Source organism: Panthera tigris, chromosome B1 (assembly GCF_018350195.1).
Source record: "Panthera tigris isolate Pti1 chromosome B1, P.tigris_Pti1_mat1.1, whole genome shotgun sequence".
Lineage (NCBI taxonomy): Eukaryota > Metazoa > Chordata > Mammalia > Carnivora > Felidae > Panthera > Panthera tigris.
This window is the reverse complement of record NC_056663.1, coordinates 59,891,403-59,914,982: the sequence shown is the minus strand read 5'-3', so window position 1 is coordinate 59,914,982 and position 23,580 is coordinate 59,891,403. Positions and strand designations below refer to the sequence as shown.

The following is a 23,580-nucleotide window of genomic DNA, read 5'->3' as shown; positions in this document are numbered from 1 at the left end:
ATGTCCAAAAAAAATCACATAAAGATACCCAAAGGACTAGTGATCACAGAAACGCAAACTGAAATCTGAGAGAAGTTTTCACCTGTCAGTATCGCAGAAACTTTATTTTTATGGCAGATACTTTTCAAGTGATAATAGAAATGTTGGAGAAGAAAAGAGACTATACACTGCCATACGTGCCAGTGGAAATAAAAATGGATTTAAACTTTTAAGAGAGTAATTTGGCAATATGTACAGTGTTGACTTACTAAAATTCCATCTCTGGTTAGCTTAATTTTTCTTGATAAATATTATTAATTCCTGCAATGAGCACTTAATGTTTTAATAGCCATGAAAAACCAAAAAGCTACAATAAAAAATAATAGGGCCTGATTTCAATAAACCGTACTGATCAATCTCGTTCTCAGGCTGACCACAAGTCACTAAACTTTACACATTTTCCTAGAAACTGAAATGGAATTTGAATTCACTTTAATCTATAGAATTAAAGTTATCTCAACTAAATTTGCCTTTCCTAAGAGTAATCACATTACAAGCAAAGGGTCATGAATGAGGAAATACAAACATACTTGCCATAAATCAAACTTTCTCCTGAACAACAAAGATCATACTTTCTGTTTTTAAGCTCAACATTAGGCAGTAATAGACATAAAAGAAAAATGGCAAACCAATCTGGCTTGAGAAACAGGCCAGTCACAAATGCCCAACAGCAGATTAGATCAATCTCATAAATTCTGGAAAGGCAGTATTAGATTCCTAAGAGACTCAACATTGCCCAGCAAAGTGTGGGTGCTTCTCTCAATTCAAATATAATACTGAATGACAAAATCCCAAGACCAGACTTTTTCCTCACAATGGCTCTAAGAAAAGTGTTATTTTGGCCTCTGAAACTGGCAGGGGAAAATGCGGGTCAAAAAACAAAGTGAAAGTTCTGGAAACAGAGAATAAATCGGTGGGTACCAGAGGGTAGGGGTAAGAGGGGATGGATGAAATGAGTGAAGGTGGACAAAAGGTACGAATTTCCAGTTTTAAAATAAGTAGTAGATATGTAATGTAGAGCATGGTGACTATGTTTAACAACACTGTACTGCATAGCTGGATGTTACTAAGAGTATATATAGATCTTAAAAGTTCTCATCACTAAAAGAGTTTGTAGCTATATGAGGTGATGGGCGTTAACTAAACTCACCATGGCAATCATTTCACAATATACACACATACCGAATTATGTTTGGTACACCTTAAATAACACAATAATGTTATATGCCAATTATAGATTAAGAAAACTGGAAAATAAATAAATAACAAAAAGTGAAATAGATTCACCACATGACTAGATGCATTATTTTAAAAGAGGACGTTCAGGAATGAAAGAGAAAATTCAAGTCACGTGAGCGCTACCTTTGTTGGTGCAACATACACGACCACCCCTTCATTGCTCTCCTTCAGCACTTTCTCCATGCAGTAGTAGGAAGCATAGGTTTTGCCCGAGGACGTTGGGGCAACAATCACTGCTGACTCATTATTATCCACAACATCGAGGAGTTCACGCTGCAGGGTTCAGAACACCATTCATGTGGATAACAGGAACAGCATGTTACCAAAACAAATATATGAATGCACTTCCAATATTTTTCTGAACTTCAAATGGAATAACTGGGAGTTGAAAACACATGAAGAAACGTAACAGGAAAGTCTGAAGAACTCGCGGCATTCTCTCAGAAGAGAGAATTGTTACGCTTTTGAGCATCCAGAGGTAGGTTTGTGTGTGAAAAATGGAGACTGAGACTGAAGAAAGTATCTTGTCATTGGGAAGATTTTTTTTTCTAAGTATTTTTCATTGACTAAGTACAGCTCTTCTCCAAAGGCTTTGAGAAATGAAGTTCTAAGAAGTAACCAGTATGTATTTTTTATGATGGTGAAAAGGTAGCTGAGGAGAAAAAAAATCAACCATTCATAATTTTACCAGTTATCTTTTACTTTGTATATAGAAGAATACCAGATCCCTCCTTTGGAGGGTATGTGAAATTTTCAGTTTATGCTTTTATTCATCAAAATGATGAATAATCAAAGAATCATATGATTTGGCAGAAGATGGAAAAACATCCCAAACCTCAGTCTGCACATTCTTCATCTAGGTCCACTCTGGGCCACACCTCAAAATAAAGTGTACATCAAAAGAATTGAAATGTGTGGAGGATTAATGGAGAGCACCTGGCTGCTTTGTGTCCTGCACTAAAGTAAGGAACTAGTCCTCTCATTACTGAAAAGGAGGGGGGAGATTTTTAAGATATCCCACCATCATCAATATAAGATAAAGTCACATTCTGTTTTTTTAATATGATTATTTATTGTCAAATTGGTTTCCATATAACACCCAGTGCCCATCCCAACAAGTGCCCTCCGCAATGCCCATCACCCACTTTCCCCTCCCGCCCCACCCCCCATCAACCCTCAGTTTGTTCTCAGTATTTAAGAGTCTCTTATGGTTTGCCTCCTTCCCTCTCTGTAACATTTTTTTTCCCCTTCCCTTCCCCCACCGTCTTCTGTTAAGTTTCTCAGGATCCACATAAGGGTGAAAACATAGGGTATCTGTCTTTCTCTGTATGACTTATTTCACTTAGCATAACACTCTCCAGTTCCACCCATGTTGCTACAAAAGACCGTATTTCGTTCTTTCTCATTGCCAACCAGTATTCCATTGTATATATAAACCACAACTTCTTAAGATAAAGTCATATTCTGAACTGGAAGTCTGTTTGATTGAACCTATGAAATTGTACTTTTATAGGTAAACATGTTCAATTTATCAGCAATTTTTTTAGTCCAATCTATGCAGAACCACACCATTTAATTCTAATTTTTATATCCATCAATTTTACATTTATTTATAGAAGAATGACTACTATGGTGACATGTGTAGCATGTAAATATCTGAATAATTGCTGTACTATTTAAACTACCAAAATTGGGCACATTTACATGTGAAATCCTATTGACACAGGGAAAACACAGAGATTGCTCCGCAATGATACAACTGGATGACACACAGACAACTTTAAAAATATGTATGTGAATTCATCAAAGTACCTCCTAGGCAATGGTCAATATACAAAAAAATGAATGAAAAGAAAATTTCACTTTAAGCGAAAAAGAATTTACCAATGACATTTTCAATGACGAAATAATTTTAAACGACAGGACTCAATATTAAGTTCATGCCAAATATAAGATGTAAAGCCACAATAATGAAAAGTTTCTGAGATAACATTTAATAATAAAATACAAATAAAATAAAATTTTTGTTTCATTCAATTATTACCTGCCACGTGTCAGGAATAAAATCCTGAACTCTGGGATCTGGATCTTTTCTCTCATCTCGTATCAAATAATGGCCCATGTATTGTAGTTGAAACCGAACTGGTCCCATGCCAACTGAATATTTATCCATTTTCTTCTCCTCTATGTCATCTCCTACAACCTATATTAATTCAAAAGTCCATTTGGAAAGTGATTTTAAACTATAACATTGTTTAAATAATTAAAATATTTATTACTGAGCACTTTTTATGAGAAAAGTATTTTACCACATTTTCAGTTTTGTAATATTTATTGAACAAGTTCTTTACCACCTAAATCATTATCTTAACTGTGAGTATATTGATAAACATCAAGATTTTCAAATATCCATTATGGTATTTATAGCTACAATCTAATATATTTAAAGACAATTAAATAATTACTATATAGTTTTTAAACTGTTTGCTAGAATTAAACACAGGATTAGTTTTAAGGCTTTGCAGAAATTACCTGGCAGTCTGTTTGTCCAGACAAGCATTTGTATCAATTTTCTAATTCTAGATGATCTCAAGTACAGGCAGCTGAATCACTACTAAATGACTTTGAACTTGGAGGAAATACTGTTAGTATAAAAAAAAAATCTAGAAGAGGTGACTTAATTTGCAAGATACTTTATGTATACCCAATAATTATTCTATTAAAATGGAGCTATTCTGAAAATTACCTGGGTTGGATATAAAGAACTTGTCAATTCATCAAATCCTAAGTACTTCAGACATCTGGCTATGAGTTGCTGATCTGCCTCCTGCAAAAGTTCTGGGTATCTTTCCATCAAGGAGTGGATCCTTTTCATCATTTGAACAGCTATACTTAAATCTTTTGTGCTTTCACCTTGGCAAACAATAAACAACATACAAAGATCATCCAAGATTAGTCATCCAGGCTATCAATCTGACCTAGTTAAATTCACTATCTTAACATTAACAAAGGTTTTGGAATAAAGAGGACTAGGAAAAATGTAATAAAAGTGCAGCTATACCCACTTCATCATCTCCATGGGTAGCCGGGAAATAGCTGTGCAAGTAACAGAGACAAAGAAAAATCTTATAGTTCATGATAGAAAGAAGATTGTTAAAGTTCAAGGTTGTATAAGAGTTCTGGGAAACAACAAATCTTTTCTCCACCTATTATTTTCATGTGTGCTCTACCGTGGTCAAAGAAAAATATTTAGATGACTTTAAAGATCTGGTTAAAAACTTTGCAACATTTATTGAATTCTACTATTGACCACAGATAACTATTTGGTGTAATCATTTATTTGGTGTAATCATTGGAGGCTGTCAATTCAATCGGTCTGTTACAACTGCCAGATACAGACTTTGCTAATTCTTCTTCGTTTCTTTATAGTTATAAATATCTTTTTTATTCCTCCACACTTCTACTCTTTCCATACTTACCATGTTAGGGCTGTTTTTAATTTCGCCTTTTCTCCAATAAGCTTATATGTTAGCTATCTAACAAATATTACCAAACACCCACTGAATACTGTAAGAGACTACAAAACAAATTCAATATAGAATTCTTACCCTCAGGAGAGTAAGCCACTGAATTCTGATCTTTCTTAGCAGCAATCAACTGCAAATTCTGATACAACATGTTGTTTAGGGAGAAACATATAAGCCAAATCTTATGCTTCTCACTGTGACAGAATCCACAATGAAAGGCTGACTATGTTAAAGGAGATTGAAGTTAGCAGAACAAGAGGAGAAGGAAAAAAAAAAAAGAACCTGGTAACCATGTGTTAAATGGATTCAAGTGTGGAGATGCTCAAACCGGACAGATCACGTAGGTTTACTAGGAAGAATTGTCAGTTTGGAGCTATTATGGCACATGATCATTCACCTGTTATCAATTTATATGTCTCTACCCAGTTTTATTTCTCTTTTATCTTCCTCTTCTTGTCTCTTCTTTTTTATTCTACCACATTCTACAGAAATTGCAAAGTAGAGTACATGCAAGCAATAGCAACATTTGGAAGAATTCAAACATGCTCAGCAAACATAATCCTTAGTTTTACCCAGCAAGAAAATGTTTGCACTTCGGATATCAAAGATGAGTGACAGATTCTCCCAAGGAGCCTCACCGTCATGGTTGGTTCCCTTGACTATGCGCACAATTTTGGAAGTAGTTATTCTTAAGCCTATCTTTGACTGATTGGATTTGAATTTGTTTAGGAATGTGCTGTATATTTGCTACTTAGACTCTCTCTGAGATTTCACTGCTCACTGATAAAAGAAGTAATAAGACTTAGAGGGATTTTGTAAGGATAAAATCACATAATGCATCTAAGGCTTCTAACACAAATTTCCAGTTAATAAATGACATCCATTATCATTACCTTATTTTATTAATTCTCCAGTTATCAAAGCAAAAAATATAGAGTCACATACCTTTACCGCGACACTGTTCTTTCCACGCTTTCAAGCAGGCAGTTAACGCGACCATTTCAACTCGAAATTTCACAGAGTTACTTTTACATGATTTTAAAAAATCTTCCAGGTTCTTTATTCCAGAGATTAAGTTCTCCTTCATTTCCTCTTCAATAGAAAATGACACAGCATTCCATTTTTTCTCCTCTTTTTGTTCTTCCTTAGCAAGTAACCTCTTCTTATTCTCTCTAGTAATTATTTCAGCCTTGGTCTCCTGACCAAAAAGGAAAACAAAAAAGCAAAAAACATACCATAAAAGAAGTTGGAAATATCTCAAGATTAAATTTCACATATGGGAGAATACTTTTAAGTCTATATTGATTATTTTGACAACCATCCCATTCTTGAATAGGAACAACTTTAATTTCAGTATCTGTTTCCTTTTTTTTTTCCTAGTATCTGTTTCTTAAAGCCTCTGTTAATTGAAAATTTATGACAATTAAATTTAAGACTACAAAGCCTCTCCACAAATAATTTTGCAGGTTTCAAGTGGTGTAGATCAGAAACATCAGGCCATTGTTTTTTCATGTCTCCTGCATTTATTTGTTCCTGCTGCTCTCCCTGTAATGGATTAAATACAATATGGACCCACTTTACTATACTTTCACCAACCCAATTTATTAACCTGCAAAAAACAAATTGGAGAATTGTAGGGGCAGTAAGTGCCAAGGCACTTACCCCATTTTCTTCTAGGAGTTTCATGGTTTTAGGTCTTTTATTCAAGCCTTTATTTTGAGTTGATTCTTGTGCATGTTATATGGTAGGAGTCTACTTTCATTCTTTTGCAGGCAGATGTCCAATTTTCCCAGCACCATTTATTAAACTGTCTTTCCCCCCATTATATATTCTTGCCTCCTTTTTCTTGAAACAACCATATATGTGTGGGTTTCTTTCTGGGCTCTCTATTCTGTTCTATTGATCTATGTGTCTGTTTTTGTGCCAATATCATGCTGTTTTGTAGTATATCTTGTGTATATATTGTGATACTTCCAGTTTTGTTCTTTTTTTCAAAATTACTTTGACTATTTGCGGTCTTTTATGGTTCCATACAAATTTTAGGATTATTTGTTCTAGTTCTGTGAAAAATGTTGTTGGTAGTTTGATAGGGAATGCATTAAATCTGTATATTGTTTTGAGTAGTATGGACATTTTGACAACAATAATTCTTCTAATAGAAGAGCATGGAGTATCTTTCCATTTTTTTGTCACTTTCAATTTCTTTCATTGATGTTTTATAGTTTTCAGAGCACAGGTGTTTTACTTCCTTGGTAAAATTTATGTCTAGATATTTTGATACAATTATAAATGAAATATTAATATTAGTATTAGTATTAGTGTGCATTCAGCCATTCTATGTCTTTTGATTGGAGAATTTAGGCCATTTATATTTAAATTAACTGTTAGTAGGTATTGACTTACTATTGCCACTAATTTTTTTCTGACTTTATTCTTCTCTTTTTCTCTTCCTTTGTGATTTGATAGTTTTCTCTAGAACAATGCTTATAGCCCTCTTTCCCTGTTTTTAAAGTATGCAAATCAGCCTCTTTTGGAGAAAGATAGGGAATGAGCAGTTTGGTATGCTGCCTCTGTGCTGAGCCCTGGGGAGATAGCCAGGCTAAAGTCTTGTGGGTCTTGTGGATGCAAGCTTTGTTGGCATTTCAAAGCTAGATGTTTTAGGGAGGCTCATTCCTCAGGTGGAACTAAAATGTTGGGGTGCTAGACCCAAAATTTTGGTCCCAATCCTTTCCTCCTGAGGGAAAAACTGAAGACTTGTGAGTTCTCTCCCAATTGTGTCCCTGCACCAGTGGTGGAGTTTTTGGCGACAACGTGTCTCAGCCTCTTCTACCTGTTTCATTGTGGGTTTTTTCTCATTTGTTCAATGTGTAGGAGTTCTTTCCCTAGTTTCTGGATTGTCTTCATGGAGAATTCTTCTGTATGTCTCTGTAAATTCATTATGTCTATAGGAGGAGGTGACTTCAGGAAATTCCTATATTGTCATCATAGACCAGAACTCCCAAAGAACTATATTTTTAATTTTACTTCAACATTTCTAAATCCAAGCCTTTAGTAACTTAATATCTTATATTCTTTTCCAAATACATATATATATTTTATTATGCACAGGGGATCATATATAACCTTTTATATGGAGGTTAGACTTTCTTAGCAAATAAATAATAAATAATCCAACGATCATATATAAAAAGAAAAAGCATAGCATGGAAAGAAACTACCAAAGGAATTGAGCAAATATCAACTTAAGAAAAGGAAAAAAAAAGTTTTAAATGTGATAGAATTAATAGAACCTACATGTGCCTTTTTGTTCTTGGGTACACTGAAATTGCTCTTTGGGTTGACAGCTTGAGTTACAACAACTTTTGGAGAGACTGATTCTAATGAGCTCCCATAAAATCGTTGAAAAACATGATACTTCTGCACAGACCTAAGAAAACGAGGATCTCTAGATTTTTCTGAAAAAGAAAAGACTTGAAATGTAAAACTATTATTTTTTTTCAATAACATTCTCACTAATTCTTCATACCATCCCACGCACACATGTACTTTTTAGTTTGGAATAGTAATTTAGTCTGATTTACTTTTGTTAAAGAGGAAATCTTAAGTCAGGCTAAATCTTGTCTATGGAATAATTCCTTACCTTATTTAAAGGACAGAAGTGACAAAACACTCTTTCACTGTCTACCCCCCAAAGCAAATATCAGGATGCTACAAAGAATGACAGATTCTAGGCATTACCTCTGTTATGTGCCCTGTGAACGAGTTTAAGAAGAAGGTAGGGGCAAAATCTAGAATATATCCATCTTAGATATTCTGGCTTCTGGCATCACTTGATAGGAAAATCCTTACTCCAACCATAGCTGCAGAGCCAACAGCTTAGCAACTGAAGAATACTTTCACTATGGAAAAATCCAATGACACAGGGAATCCCAACAATCAAGGTATGACTTGCTCCCACACCCAAAACAAACTACAATTTAGACAATAATTAAGCTGGTTAATTTTTCTGTGTCTATATCTACATATATCAAATTAAACCACTTTGAAGGATATTAATGGTTAATCTAAAAGACCCCCCCCCACATCTTTCAGGATCTTAGTAGCCATTTATAAACGCAGACTGACAAGTATTTCATATGAGCGAGCTTACTATGCACATTCCTCAATTCTTCTGTAAGTTTTGTCAACTTGAAGAAGGGTGGAGGTTAAGTGTCAGGATAGACAAAAGTGAGATGAAGACAAGGGAACCAATGAGACAAGATCCCTAATTCGATCTCTATGGATCGACTGTTAGTGATTTCATGGGCCTCTTTTTGCAGTTCTAACCGTCCTCAGCAGGAAGGTACATAAAATGCTAGAACTTGGTACACGTAATCAACTGGGTGAGGTAAAAGCAGCTGAAATTGCTTGAAAGACTATGGCCTTGGTGTTTTGAACTTCAAGGAATACACAGGCATTTTAACTATAAACCATATCTCTTTAAAACAGCTTCTAATTTTTATGGGGACAAATGCAGGATTGGTTCACTTCCTAGGACATCTGCATACCTGTGTACCTATGACTATCAGTAAACGAAGTGGGACTTCTTCATTACCATCTTTACTGTCATACATCTAAATACCTTGTAGACTATCATTATTCAAGAAATATAACTTATAGGGTGCCTGGGTAGCTCAGTCAGTTAAGTGTCTGACTCTTGATTTCAGCTCAGGTCATGATCTCACACTTGTGAAATCGAACCCTGAGTCTGCTTAAGATTCTCTCTCTGCCTCTCACTCTGTCTTTCTCCCAGTTGCGTGCACATGCATATGAGCTCTCTCTCAAAAAAAATTAAAGAAAAAAAAAGAAGTATAACTGTGGCTCCTAACCTGATAATTTTTCACAAAATAAAAAGCAGAGACTGAAATTGATTTTAATTTATTTTACCAGAGTCACAGTACTCACCATCAAATTGACACTTTGTCCTGTCATAATCATCACTAAGCGGTCTGTGAGAATGCCAATGCACAAGTTCATCAAATTCCTTTTGTTTAACCAGTGAAGTTACAACAGGATCATTGCTATGATACAAAAAGAAATATATGCGTATTTTAAATTTCATGCTTCCAAACAGAACACAGCACAGATTTTATTTTTTTAGATTTCATTTTTTAATATTTTTAAAAAATCACAGCCACCTTTCCTCTTTCTGTAAGATGATGTGGGTGTTAGAATCCAAAAAGCAGTTTATTAGGTGCCTAAGAACCCAGAATCTAGTCAACATGTCTAACAGTACCATCAACATCAACAAATATTCATTATTGATCCATTAATTAAAAGCATCCAGCTGGAGTACTTTTTTAAAAGTGTTTATTTATTTATTTTGAGAGAGAAAAAGAGAGCTGCACATGTGCACATGCATTGGCAGGGGAAGGCAGAGAGAGGGAGATAAAGAATCCCAAGCAGACTCTGCACAGCCCACATAGCCAGTTGCAAGGCTTGATCTCACCAACTGTGAGATCATGATCTGAGCCAAAGTCAGGAGTCAAACACTTGACCAACTGGGCCACCCAGGCAACCCCAGCGGGAGTAATTTTACTCTAAGATTAAAACCATGTTGATTTGGGGGCACCTGGGTGGCTCAGTGTGACAGACTTCAGCTCAGGTCATGATCTCGTGGTTCGTGAGTTCAAGCCCTGCGTTGGGCTCTGTGCTGACGGCACAGAGCCTGGACTCTGCTTCGGATCCTCTGACTCCCTCTTTCTCTGCCCCCTCCCTGTTCATGCTCTGTCTCTCTTTCTCTCTCAAAAAGAAATAAACATTAAAAAAATTTTTTTAAACCATGTTGATTTTAACCTAGTTAAGATCAAAGACACTGATAAATTTGCTATTAAACTCATTCGGTATTACAAACACATATTGCATCTAATATATTCCATTTAATCTGTTGCACTTCATAGAATTGCGACATTTGTTGTAAATCATTTGTCCACCCAATCATTTATTGAGACATTTTTGTTCTTATACCTCTTTAAGAAAGGCAAATCTTTCAAAATGTCACCAACAAACTTATCAACCAATTCACATGACATTGGAATAAAACCCAAGTTAGGAATATTTTCCTTGGAAGTATCTGTAAACAAGTTAAAAAAAAAAAATTAAGACATTGTCAAATGTGAAACTTTCATACAGGAATATTATACATCATTTTGTAAAGTTTTACATTAAAACCCATTTTTCATTGATTTTATTTACATTTATCAATTCCAGACCTTCCCATACAGCTATTACCCACATTAAAACATTTTGGAACATAGCAGAGTATAACGAAATAGGCAGCATTTAGACACATAGGTAAGTAAGTAGAAAAATACCTGTGTCCTCTTTATTCCTTTTATTTTCCCCCATTATAAGGAATTTGAATATGGAACTCTTACTCAGATATCTACCCTATAAATACTTTTAAGAAAATGAAATAAAAAAGAAGTTAGGGGAAATGAAATTTGGTATCATTACAGTATTTTCTTACATGCTCTTTGATATCCATGTATAGATATATATGTGTATATGTATTTCTATATATACACATAAACTTGATAGATACCGTACATAACACACATATATCCTATATATAATATTTGGCTAATAAATGCTTTTTTATTACTATCTGGTTCATAATTCTAGGTAAGCTGCTATTGCTGTGCATGTTAATCCCTTGGTGTTCACTGTTCTGTGTTTGCCTGACATCTTCCTCCTCCAAGTCTCTTCCAGAGCACTTTTCTTCTTACAGCCATGTGAAGAAGGCCAGAAGTGCTGAGTCTCCACTGCCCCAGAGATAACCCTCAGCCAAAAACATGACAAGAATTTCACAGTAAATGCCCCAGTCTCTTCAGGTGAGACATCTCTGAGGTGTTCTGTACACCATTCTAAGATTCTCAGTGAAATCTACCTGTAGTTACCCACAGTGGAAACCAGTAGCCTGTCCTACATTGGTTTTGTTCTCTTCCCGATCTTACCTAACCACTTCCTTATTTGCTCTTCCTGGGATCAATAAATTACTTGCACTCAATAGTCTGTGTCTGGTGAGGGGTGCCTGGGTAGCTCAGTTGGTTGAGCGTCTGACTTCAGCTCAGGTCATGATCCCACAGTTCATGGGTTTGAGCCCTGCTTTGGGCTCTCTGCTGACAGCTCAGATCCTGGAGCCTTCTTTGGACTCTTTGTCTCCTGCTCTCTCTGCCCCTTCCCCACACGCACTCTGTTTCTCTCTCTCTCGAAAATAATAAACACTTAAAAATTTTTTTTAAAATTTTAAGTCTTGGGGCGCCTGGGTGGCTTGGTCGGTTAAGCGTCCGACTTCGGCTCAGGTCATGATCTCACGGTCCATGGGTTCAAGCCCCGCATCGGGCTCTGTGCTGACAGCTCAGAGCCTGGAGCCTGTTTCAGATTCTGTGTCTCCCTCTGTCTCTGCCCCTCCCCTGTCATGCTCTGTCTCTCCCTGTCTCAAAAATAAATAAACGTTAAAAAAAAAAATTTAAAAAAATAAATAAATAAAAAAATTTTAAGTCTTGGTGAAACTCATCTGGATATAAAAGTATATATATTCTTCCCCCATATTTGGAAATATATCAACACATCCCAAATTCCCATTAGCTTTCCTTCTCATATTCCTTAGGGGGACATTTTATTCTTCCTGAAATTCAATCGTATGGAAACATCTTCTGTGATGCTATGATGATGGATAAATTAGTTTTTGTATTTCTTACAATGGTGAATTATTTCTTCATTCTTAAATGATTTTTTAAGAATTATATGTAATTTCACTATATTCTGATTTCTATCATTGTTATAGGGTAGTGTATCATAGACTAATTTTTGTTCTTTAACTCTTGTTAAGATATTTATTTTTTTGTATTCTACAGTGTTACTATATTGTATCCAGTGTGTGTTTTTATCTATGAGTGTATACGTGCTTATGTTTAATTTAGCCCACTTGGGATTCATCATACATCCTTATATGTGCAATTCTTGTCTTTCATCCATCCAGGCAATACCCAGCCACGATCTCCTCAAATATTGTCTAACCCACATTGGTTCATTCTTTCCTTGTGAATCTCCAAATGAATGAAAGGCTTGACTTCTTCATTATATCTTCTTTTTTGACATAACTTTTTTTACTGTTTCATCTCTTATTTCTTTTTTTTTCTTAAGTTTTTTCCAGCTTTATTGAGATGTAACTGACATATAATATTGTATAAGCTTAAGGTATATAACATGGTCATCTCTATTTTGAAGTGTAATTCTTTTGATCTATTTCTAGTTCACACATTCTCTTTAGCAATATCCAATCAGCTTTTTAACCTATCCATTGACAATATTTTCATTTCTACAACTTTGGTTACTTTATTTCTCATGTTTCAAATTTCATATTTTATTTTTTTAAGCATTTTAAGTATGTATATAGTATATTCTACTTTTGATAATTACAAAATTATTCTAGTTCCATAGCTTATTGTTTCTCTTAGCAGTTTATTTCCTCTGTTGTTTTATAAATTTGTATTTGTACTCAGATTTGTCAGAGTACGAGTAAAACATGTATCCTGTAAAACCAGGCCTCATGATGTTTTTCCCCTACAGAGAATGTACCAGATTCTTCTGATCACCTTAATTATCTGGCTTAGTGTTATCTTGACCCTACTTACAAGGTAATTGAAACCCCAGATTCTTGGGAAGATGGACTTATAATTAAAAATTATAAGAGTAATTCATTTTGAATTACCCAGAGATCAGCCTCTCCCCTTTATTTTTGACTCCTGGAATTTCCCTTCCATTTTTTTGAGTTTAGCTGTGATAATACAAAAAGATGTTTGGTGTGTCTGACCAGCATTTCAATGGTTTCCCGAAAGAGATTTTTCACCTGATTTATACCGCCATATTGATAGAAATGAAACTCACATATAACTGGCATTTTTTTAACTGGCAACAATTAGTTACGAGCAAAACATATATATACACACACACACACACACATATATATATATATATGTGTGTGTGTGTGTGTGTGTGTGTATATATATATATAACCCCAATATATATATAGTATATATATATATATATATACTATATATATATAACCCCAATATATATATATATATATACAAAACATATATATATATATATATATATAACCCCAATGATACAGTGAGAGGTAACTTATTATTAAAATGCATAGTGCCAGAAAATAATTTAGACCTGTGTAGCATTTAGCATTCAAAACATTTTCAGAGACTTGAACTGTCATTTCAAATTAATTTATAGATTTATTACCTTTGATTGGTGATGGACTCTTTTCAAGAAAAGAAAGTTTTGTTGTTCTCAGAGGAAATGGCTTTCCAACAGAAAACTTTCTGACCAACTTTGACACAGTATTCCAGAGATGTTCATAATCCTTCATAATGACATCTCCCAAATTCAAATGTAGGCCTATATAATATTTAAAAGTACTAAACATTAAAGTCATTCCTATATATAGAGAAGCACACATTTTTACTAAATTCATAGAGTTCTGAAATATTTCTCAAACAGTGAAATTTTCAGTGAGTTCCACACGATACCTAAATGAATATGGTCCCTAATGTGACTATAGATTTTTAAATTATCTTGTTTTCCTATTTGATAGCTAAGTATTAAGATTACAACTGTCTTAACTAACAATAACTGTGGATATCAATTTTATAAGGTTAAAAAAGGTGATGCCACATATAACTTCTACAACCAATAAAACTGAACAAAGCTCATTTTTCAGAGATGAGAAAATTTGTAGAGGGTTGCTAAAATTAAATGCAGTTAACTCATTCCAATGTTTGCTATGTGTAGGAACCAAATTCTAGAGGTCAAATAAGTTTCAATAGTGTACAATGGGCTATAGCTCTCTTAAAACATGTTTTCCCCCCCTCTGGCTATTAAGAAACAGCAAAAATTTATTCTAAGAAAATAATTCAAGAAAGAAAAATAAATCTTAATTTTTTATTTTTTTTCCAAATATATAAATCAGCTTTATCTTTGGGAAAAAATTAAAATTCCCTAAATATCTCATAGTAATAGGTTGATTATATTAATTAAAGTAAATATTTTTTAAATGTTATGCATATATTTAAATGAAAAATTCGACTACTAAAATGATCCAGAAATGCTAAATACCCAAACACATATTTTTTCTAAGAATACTTGTGGAGTACATTAAGTTAAAATGTTTAAAAATATAACATTCACTCTGATTGCAACTAAATAAAACTTATATACATGTATAAACAAAGATTGGGAGGAAAATAATTATGTTATATGTTGGACATATAGGAAAATTATTTTGAAATTTTAAGTTCTTTATAATGTTTATCTCTGGGTGAAAGTACAGTTATTATAATATATTAAGACGGTACCTTCAACATTTTCATTTTCATAGTAAAAAGCAATATTCTTCAACAAAAGCTCATCACTTAAGTCGCAAAGGTGAATTAAATTCAGATTCCAAAATTCAAAAATGTTTATATTACTTAGGATGAAATATTCACACCACTTTTTCTGAAAATTAGAAATAAAACCAAGTCACTGACAATTGCTATACTAGCAATAAACTATTATACAACTTCAAACACATCAATAATCCAATGAAAGGCAAGTTGGCAAGGTTCCTCCAATTCTTATTAATGTAAGACCTTTTGAGCTGGATAATGATGAATGCTTTATATCTAAAAAGACTGGATCATAAAATAAAACCAAACTGACCAAAAAATTAATTCAGCATTGTTCCTTATTCTGAATCATAGAAACCTGTGTTGGACTCAATACAATTTTTTTTTCTCACACTAATCCACAGATATAGTTCCAATGCTACAGAAATACTTCTGCTTTCAAATGCGCCTCTGTTCTTTACTGAGGTTTTAATGTTTTCCGGTTTTACTTTCAGGTCAAAAGAGGATTTAAAATATGGCATTTGTTCAGGGGAAGATGCTGAATCCTCAAACTCAAAGACTCCGCTCCATCTACTTTGGTGTGCTCTTGTGGAGTTTATGACAGTGAGGTTATCTTCATGTCTAACACAGGCAGAATGTCTTCACTGGCCACACTTAGTTCAGAGCTAAGTAGACATGAGTAGACAACCTCAGCGAGTGAAAGCCTAGTCATCTTTTCAGCCAATGATAGCGTTTGGGGAATAAAGTTCAGTAGGGGGAAAACCGAGTGTTCTCTGCTCCACAATCCCTCAATGATAAAACCAAACACTTTCCGAACATGAACAATTTATTTATCTATGTTGATGTGGAAACTGATCCCAGAAGTATCCAATAGAAACGTAACATGGGCAAGCAGCATATATCTCATTCTAAATTTTCTAGAAGTCACATTTAAAAAAAAAAAAGGCAAAATTATTTTATTGATCTAACATGACATATCCAAAATGTTATCATTTCAATGTGTAATCCATGTAAAAATATCAACAGAATAGTTTATGTGTTTTTCATACTAAATTCTTTTGAAATCTGGTGTTTCTTTTAAACTTAGAGCACACCTCAATTCAGACTACCCACATTTCAAATGCTCAATATCCACTGTGGCTATAGGATACTGCTTTGAAAACCTAGTTTTGACCAAATAAGTTAGGGAGACTGCCCAAGGTTCATGAGAAATCATAAATATCAAAGTAGGAGCCTCCTGCCTAAAATGTAATTTAAACAATAATAAAATACTAAAAAGACCTCCACAGAGCCATAGAGCAGTGGTTCTCAAACTTCAGCATAAGCCTCACATGGAAAGATTTTCAGATAAAACACAGATTACTAGGCATCATTCCCAGAGATTGATTCAGTAGGTTTGGGGTAGAGCCTAAGAATTTGCATTTCTAAGAAGTTCCCAGGTGATGCTGATGCTGTTGGTCAAGGGAACCATACTTGGAAAACCACTGTCATGTAAGGTTCTCTCCACCTAATCCTTTCACAAAATACTACTAAGTACACAGTAACGTGTGAAAATAGTATAGCAAATATTCCTCATTTTATACACTTCCTACAAGAGGTGACTCCATGTGGTCTCCAAGTGTCAAGATGTAAGTAAACATTAAACTCTCCCTTCAGTTTGCTTAGCTGCTTTCTCCAGAGGCCTCAGAACATGCCTTTCTTTGTGAACATTTCAGGGGCTACCTGAATTTACACTTCCAGTCACTGGGTGCTACCAAAATGAAGCATGGAGAAGAGAAAGGAACAGAGGGATGCTTGACTGTGGGATAATCAGTTGTTTCCCCACATCAAGAGAGCAGAGGATGGTGGGAAGGGCACAGATTTGGAGGCTGGAGAGAAATGAAGTTAGCTCCAACTTGATCACCCAGTTGTGCTAATGGGCCACTTAACCTTTCTGAGCCCAAGTTTTTCATTTGTAAAATGAAGATATAAGAGTAGTAGTATTATATGTTAATAGGCTAGGTAAAGTACACACATAAATCCGGTGCAAAATAACTGGTAGCTATTCCTATCTTGCCCAGAAGTCCATGCCATCCTAATTAAAGAATGATGGTTTCTATCAGCTACAACCACAATGTCCTGCAGAGCCATCTTAGAACATTCCACAATTTAGACAGACTTTGTAATATCCTTTTCACCTAATGACCATTGTCCATAAAAAAAATTGCTTATAAAACTCTATAAATGAGGGGCACCTGGGTGGCTCAGTCGGATAAGTATCCAACACTTGATTTCGGCTCAGGTCATGGTATCACAGTCCTTGAGATCGAGTTCCCTGTGGGGCTGTGCGTTGACAGCGTGGAACCTTCTTGGGATTCTCTCTCTCTGTCTCTCTCTGTCTCTCTCTCTCTCAAAATAAATACGTAAACATTTAAAACTTACCTAGAGAAAAACTCCCCAATGGGATTTGGGATATAGGAAAATATTTTCTCCCCAAAGCATCAGCAGAACTACATAATATTGTGTTCACCACAACACAAAACCTTGTAACACTTCTGTTAGAACAGTTGTAAATGCCCATAAATACAAACCTAGATAAACAATCATGAATATTTGTTTCTTAACTTTGTTGATCCTACATCCCTATTATGCTATTTCAATAAATATAATCTAAGCACTACAAAGTAAAATCCAATTCAATTACTTCCTAGTCACATTCAGATCAATTCCCTTCATGAGTCGCCACTGCATCTCCCATGCCAGACTTTGACAGGAGTGTTACCTAAGTGTCATCCTCATTTCGGTAAAAAAAAAAAAAAAAAAAAAAAGTGCCTACCACTCAGTATGGCTGTCTCCAGTTATACCTCACTCTTTAGTATTCTATACAGGCAATAGTCCCAGATCTCTTCTATAGAGATTAAATGGTCAAATGGCCATGGATTGGCCTCTAGTTGGTTCCATGGAATTCCTAGCCTACTGAAATATAGTCTTCAAATTTAGAGGGTTTTTTTCCATGTCATTTCCCACTTAAATCCCCTCATCTGGCTTCTGAGAACTCTGTGAAGAATCACAGGTTCTCCTTCCCTCTCGATCAACTACCATGACTCATTTAGAGCCTACAGGAACTTTCAGATGCCTTCCCTCAGGAGGCATAGGGAAGATTTCCCACACTTTCATGCCTAGACAACACACTGCATTTTCCAGACAAGTTCCCTGGCATACATAGCCACAGGTATCCTAGGTGAGGCTAGCTTTCTCCCAGTCTCTTTCCTGGGAACTAAATCAGTTTCTTTGTATACACAGACCCCTGAAACTTTAGGAAGATTCTATCATGCCCTTCCCACCCCGCTTATGGTGATTCTATTCATTTATTCCCCAACTCTCTCCCCCTCCCCAACTCATGGACACTTTATGAGGGAGATGTAGTGGGGGCAGAAGATGGTAATTGTCTTTTTCAATAATATTTGTTATACATAGACCAACAATTATTATTTTTCCCCAATCCCTAAAGAATCCCTAACTACATTTCAGAGTTATATCAACCTGGATACAAGGAAGCTGGGGTCTTCATCCACCAACTCCTCATCTGTCATTGGTGGAAGGCATGAGAAACATTAATACCCCAGCATTTCAGATCAAGAAAACAAAACCTTCAGGCAGAGAGTTGCACTTATAGTAAGATGGAGAAATAGGTAAGTGGGAGACATAGATAAGGAAACAACAATAGCGTCTGCCACACTCCCTGATGAATACTTCCTCACTCCCACCTGTTGACCCATGCCTTTAACTTTGTCTAATGATCATTCACAATTCTTTATTGATCATATCAGGACCTCCAGTTCTACAGCTCCTCTACTTTCTCCTTATCCAATAGAGTCCATTTGGTTTGTCTCCAGGAAACTTTGTTTCCTAGTCTATCATTTTTACTACCTTCTTGCAAAGATACTAAAGTCTCTTTTCCTTTTTTATTTTCCATCAAACTGTATAGATCCACTAATAGCATTTTTGTGCCTAAATTATCTTGTCCCTTTTTTCCATACCATCCAATTAGTTGCTTTCCTTGTGCCTATGGCCATGTTGTTGCGACTACAGAAAAACAAAATCATACAATAATACAAAGTGATGCCACTATAATTGTTTTGTCAAAAACTTCAAATAAGCATTCAAAAGTGCTAGGCAGGACAGAATGGTATCTCTGTTTCTCAGTATAGTTTACTCCCCTAAGTTCCCCAATAAATATTTCCAAAATGTTTCCTGGTTCTAAACTTCTGGGCTTGCTTCCTTGCCACAACATTCAGCATATGACTTTGTCTCCTACTTCACAAAGAAAATTGAACCAGCACATAGGAACAAAGTCATCCTACAACTTCTATCACAGCCAACGTTGCACTGTTCTTTCTTTACTGTCTCCTATAAAAATGGCAATATTGCTCCCTCTGTATAAGAATATACTCTAGATCCTATCCCCTCTCACCTTACTTTCCTTGTATTTTCATCCTATTCTCTTAATTTTATGATCAGCATTTAAACATGCTCTGTCTTTGCCATTTTAAAAACATTCCTAATAGACACACTTTCCTATCCCATTTTATCCTGTGTCACTTTCCTTAATCTCAACCTGTTACATATAAACTTATTTTCACCTTTATTTTCTCCTTTCCACTCACCACTGAACCCACTCTACCATAGATTTTTGCTTCTAGGCTCTCCATTAATATGTCTCTTAATTAAAATCAACAGTGAGTCCTATGTCATTAAACCCAAAGTAGTATTTTTGGTCCTCAACCTCCATAGCATTTGGTACTATTAACCACAACCACCTTTTGAAAATCCCAGTTCCTTTGACCTTCACAACAATCTATTGTCTTAGCTTTCTGCTCTATTCATCTAACCAGCTCCTTCTCAGTGTCTTTTCCTAGTGTCAATCTATCCCTAACCATTTAATATTGGAGTATCTCAGGTCTCTGTCCTAGGCCCTCTTGTCTTTCCTAAAATAATTTTATCCACCGCCATGGCATTAATTAACATCCATAGGCTAGTGATTCCCAATTCTTTACCACCAACTTATTCCACTCCACTAAGCTCCAAACCAGTATTTCAAATTGTCTACTAGATATTTCCATTTGGATATTTCACTGGCATCGTAAACTCAATATTCCCAAAACTGAACTCATAATCTTTCTTCGCAATTATACTTCATACGATGATATTGTCCCCACAAATGCTCTAGCCAGAGATCTAGAGTCATTTGACTCCTCCCTTTTCCTGATGCCCACACTAAACTTAAGTTTATACTTTAAATAATTCTTGAAATTGCCTACTGCTATTCATGCCTACTTACCATTTCCTTAGTCCCTAATATCATTAGCACATATATCAACTGAGGTAACAATCACCCAAATGGTTTCCCTAAATCCATTTTTACCTCTACAATGAACTCTCTGCATTGCAAGCCAAAGAAATTTTTTTTAATGTTTTTTTTGTTTTGTTTTGTTCTGTTTTGAGACAGAGAGAGAGCATGAGTAGGGGAAGGGCAGAGAGAGGGAGACACAGAATCAGAAGCAGGCTCCAGGCTCTGAGGTTTCAGCACGGCGTCCCACGCAGGGCTCTAACTCACAGGCTGTGAGATCATGCCCTGAGCTGAAGTCAGACGCCTAACCGATTGAGCCACCCAGGCGCCCAGAAGAAATTTTTTTTTAATGAAGTGCCATTCATCTCCTTGCAATCATTCAGTTGGTTCTCATTGTGCTTATGATCAAGTTAAATCTCCACATTCTTTTCACAGGACCTATACAGACCTATGTGATTTGTCTCTTACCCATCTCTTCAGCTTTATCACTTTCTCTTTCTATTCTAGTTCTACAAGTTGTATTCCAGTTCCTTGATCATGCCATTGTCAGGATGATCCCACATGCTGTTTCATCTCCTAGAATCCAGTGTCCTTCCTCTCACCAACTTGCCAATCCCTACTCATCCTTCAATGTTTGCATTACTTCACATCTCTTCAATTCTTGGAAGAAGCCATCCTTTTCTAACTGAACTGAGACTTTTTATCATCAGACTCTAAAGTATCCTGTAATTCCTCCTTAATATTAATTTTAAAAAATCAGTATCTGTCTTCCTGCAAAATGTAGCTCTATGAAAGTGGTAGGATGAGATGGGTAAATATATTATTTTTCTCACTGTATCCCCAGTGATTCACACAATGCATATGCATTAGATAAATATTTTGGGGCTAGCTTACTAATTGATTGGTTCTAAAATATTTTTCTTGAATATTTTGACTAAAAGTGTCAAGATTCTCTAAAATTTTCCATTTAGGGGCGCCTGGGTGGCTCAGTTGGTTGAATGTCCAACTTTGGCTCAGGTTATGATCTCATGGTTTGTGAGTTTGAGCCCCACATTGGGCTCTGTGCTGACAGCTCGGAGCCTGGAGCTGCTTTGGATTCTGTGTCTTCCTCTCTCTCTGCCCCTCCCTTGCTTGCAGTCTGTCTCTCTCTCAAAAATAAATAAACATTAAAAAATTTTTTTTTAATTTTCCATTTAAATTGATCCACTAATCCCACTTCTGGGCATGAAGTCTAAGTCAACATCCCCAAATCAAAGGAAAAAGGCTTACACTCAAAAACCAGGAGAATAGCAGCAGCATTTATAACAATTAAAACCCTCTTAATATTCCACAATATAAGAATGGGTGAGTAAACCATGGTACATCCGTTACAAAAATAGTGGCCACTAAAAAATTATGCTAACCAAGAGTATGAAAGAAAACTTCGAAAAATATGTGAGAAGAAAATGTCATATATGAATATGAATATATATATTCATTCCAATGTCTCAAACAATAACAAAAAATAACAGAAAGACTTATTCATTTAAAATTAAGAGAATAAAACAAAATATTAATAGTTATTGACTTGAATAGTGGGTACCTGGGTAAGTTTTTCTTTTGTTTTTGCTATTTTCCTACAGTCTACAAATATTGTCTAAGTAATATCTATAATGGACAAAAATAACTATTACATTTATATCTTTAATTCCTCTCAAGAGCAGAATACAATGGTTACCAATCTCACATAATTAATAACACAAAAACCTGATCTTGACAGAAATTGGAAGAAGGAAAATAGAGAGTTTTTTCCTTAGACTGGATATATAGCATGCTGTTTGTTATTATTACCAAACAGAGTTGTTGAAATTAGCAAGAAAATGACTTGGGCCATTAAACCTTTAAAGTCCCCAAAGGGCTGACATTATTCCCTTTTAAATCTGTTTTGAAGGTGACTGTGGTTTCTTTATATCAGACAATTGAAACAAAAAATAAACAAACTAATACAGAGCATATTTACCATTTTCAAGAAAGTCTGAATGTTCTGAGCCCAATGGGAAGTGATGAATCTAGCACAGGCCCTTTGAGAAAGAGGTAAGTGGAGTAGAAAAACCACACTGAGACAATGCAGTTTACACAAATCTTCCATTTCTTGCATCATGTTTAAGCAATTACTTTCCACCTGAATAAAATAAAGAAGGCAAAATAGAGACCACCAGGCTATGAATTGCATGTAGTACCACAACAGTCAGCAGCCACATTTTCCTGTGTAGGAATCACACTTTATTACATTCTTAATTCTATGTTTTTGAGTTTGTTTCTTCATACATAAATTTGAATGCATAGAAAATACAGAATTCAGGTAAGGGGACAGGGAACTGCCAGCTGACGAGCAGTTTACATAAAACATTCTTTAGTATTTTTAGGTAAGCCTAACTTTAGGTGAGCTGGTCCAGCATCTAAAGAAGCCATGATCCCACAGGGCTTTGTACTGATGGAGCCATACTTTAAATGCCCTATTCTGTCTAAAGCATCATACTTTAAATTTTTTTCATCTTTTTATTTATTTTTGAGAGAGAGAGACAGAGCGACCGAGGAGGGGCAGAGAGAGAGAGGGAGACACAGAATCTGAAGCAGGCTCCAAGCTCTGAACTCTCAGCACAGAGCCTGATGTGGGGCTCGAACCCTCAAGCCATGAGATCACAACCTCAGCCAAAGTTGGATGCTCAACCGACTGAGCCACCTAGGTGTCCCTAAAGCATCAACTTTAAATTTTTTTTTTCAATGTTTATTTATTTTTGAGACCGAGAGAGACAGAGCGTGAGCAGGGGAGGGGCAGAGAGAGGGAGACACAGAATCTGAAACAGACTCCAGACTCTGAGTTATCAGCACAGAGCCCAACACGGGGCTCAAACCCACAAACCATGAGATCATGACCTGGGCCGAAGCTGGACGCTTAACCGACTAGCCACTCAGGAGCCACTAAAGCATCATACTTTAAAAGTTACACTGAACATTA

At 35.5% G+C, this 23,580-nt stretch overlaps 1 protein-coding gene across 1 annotated transcript in view; it reads right to left on the bottom strand.

Annotated features, from left to right (window-relative positions):
• The window catches only part of LOC102953951 (DExD/H-box helicase 60), a 182,791-nt gene that overhangs the window by 71,589 nt on the left and 87,622 nt on the right, over nucleotides 1–23,580 (bottom strand). Inside the window, exons 10-19 of the mRNA XM_042983654.1 lie at nucleotides 22,582–22,743; nucleotides 15,221–15,362; nucleotides 14,109–14,264; nucleotides 10,812–10,917; nucleotides 9,750–9,865; nucleotides 8,100–8,260; nucleotides 5,751–6,003; nucleotides 4,025–4,191; nucleotides 3,323–3,481; nucleotides 1,402–1,551 (exon numbers count right to left, since the gene is read on the bottom strand). Of these exons, the coding sequence (XP_042839588.1) occupies nucleotides 1,402–1,551; nucleotides 3,323–3,481; nucleotides 4,025–4,191; nucleotides 5,751–6,003; nucleotides 8,100–8,260; nucleotides 9,750–9,865; nucleotides 10,812–10,917; nucleotides 14,109–14,264; nucleotides 15,221–15,362; nucleotides 22,582–22,743 (1,572 nt within the window). The remainder of the gene's footprint in view (nucleotides 1–1,401; nucleotides 1,552–3,322; nucleotides 3,482–4,024; nucleotides 4,192–5,750; nucleotides 6,004–8,099; nucleotides 8,261–9,749; nucleotides 9,866–10,811; nucleotides 10,918–14,108; nucleotides 14,265–15,220; nucleotides 15,363–22,581; nucleotides 22,744–23,580) is intronic.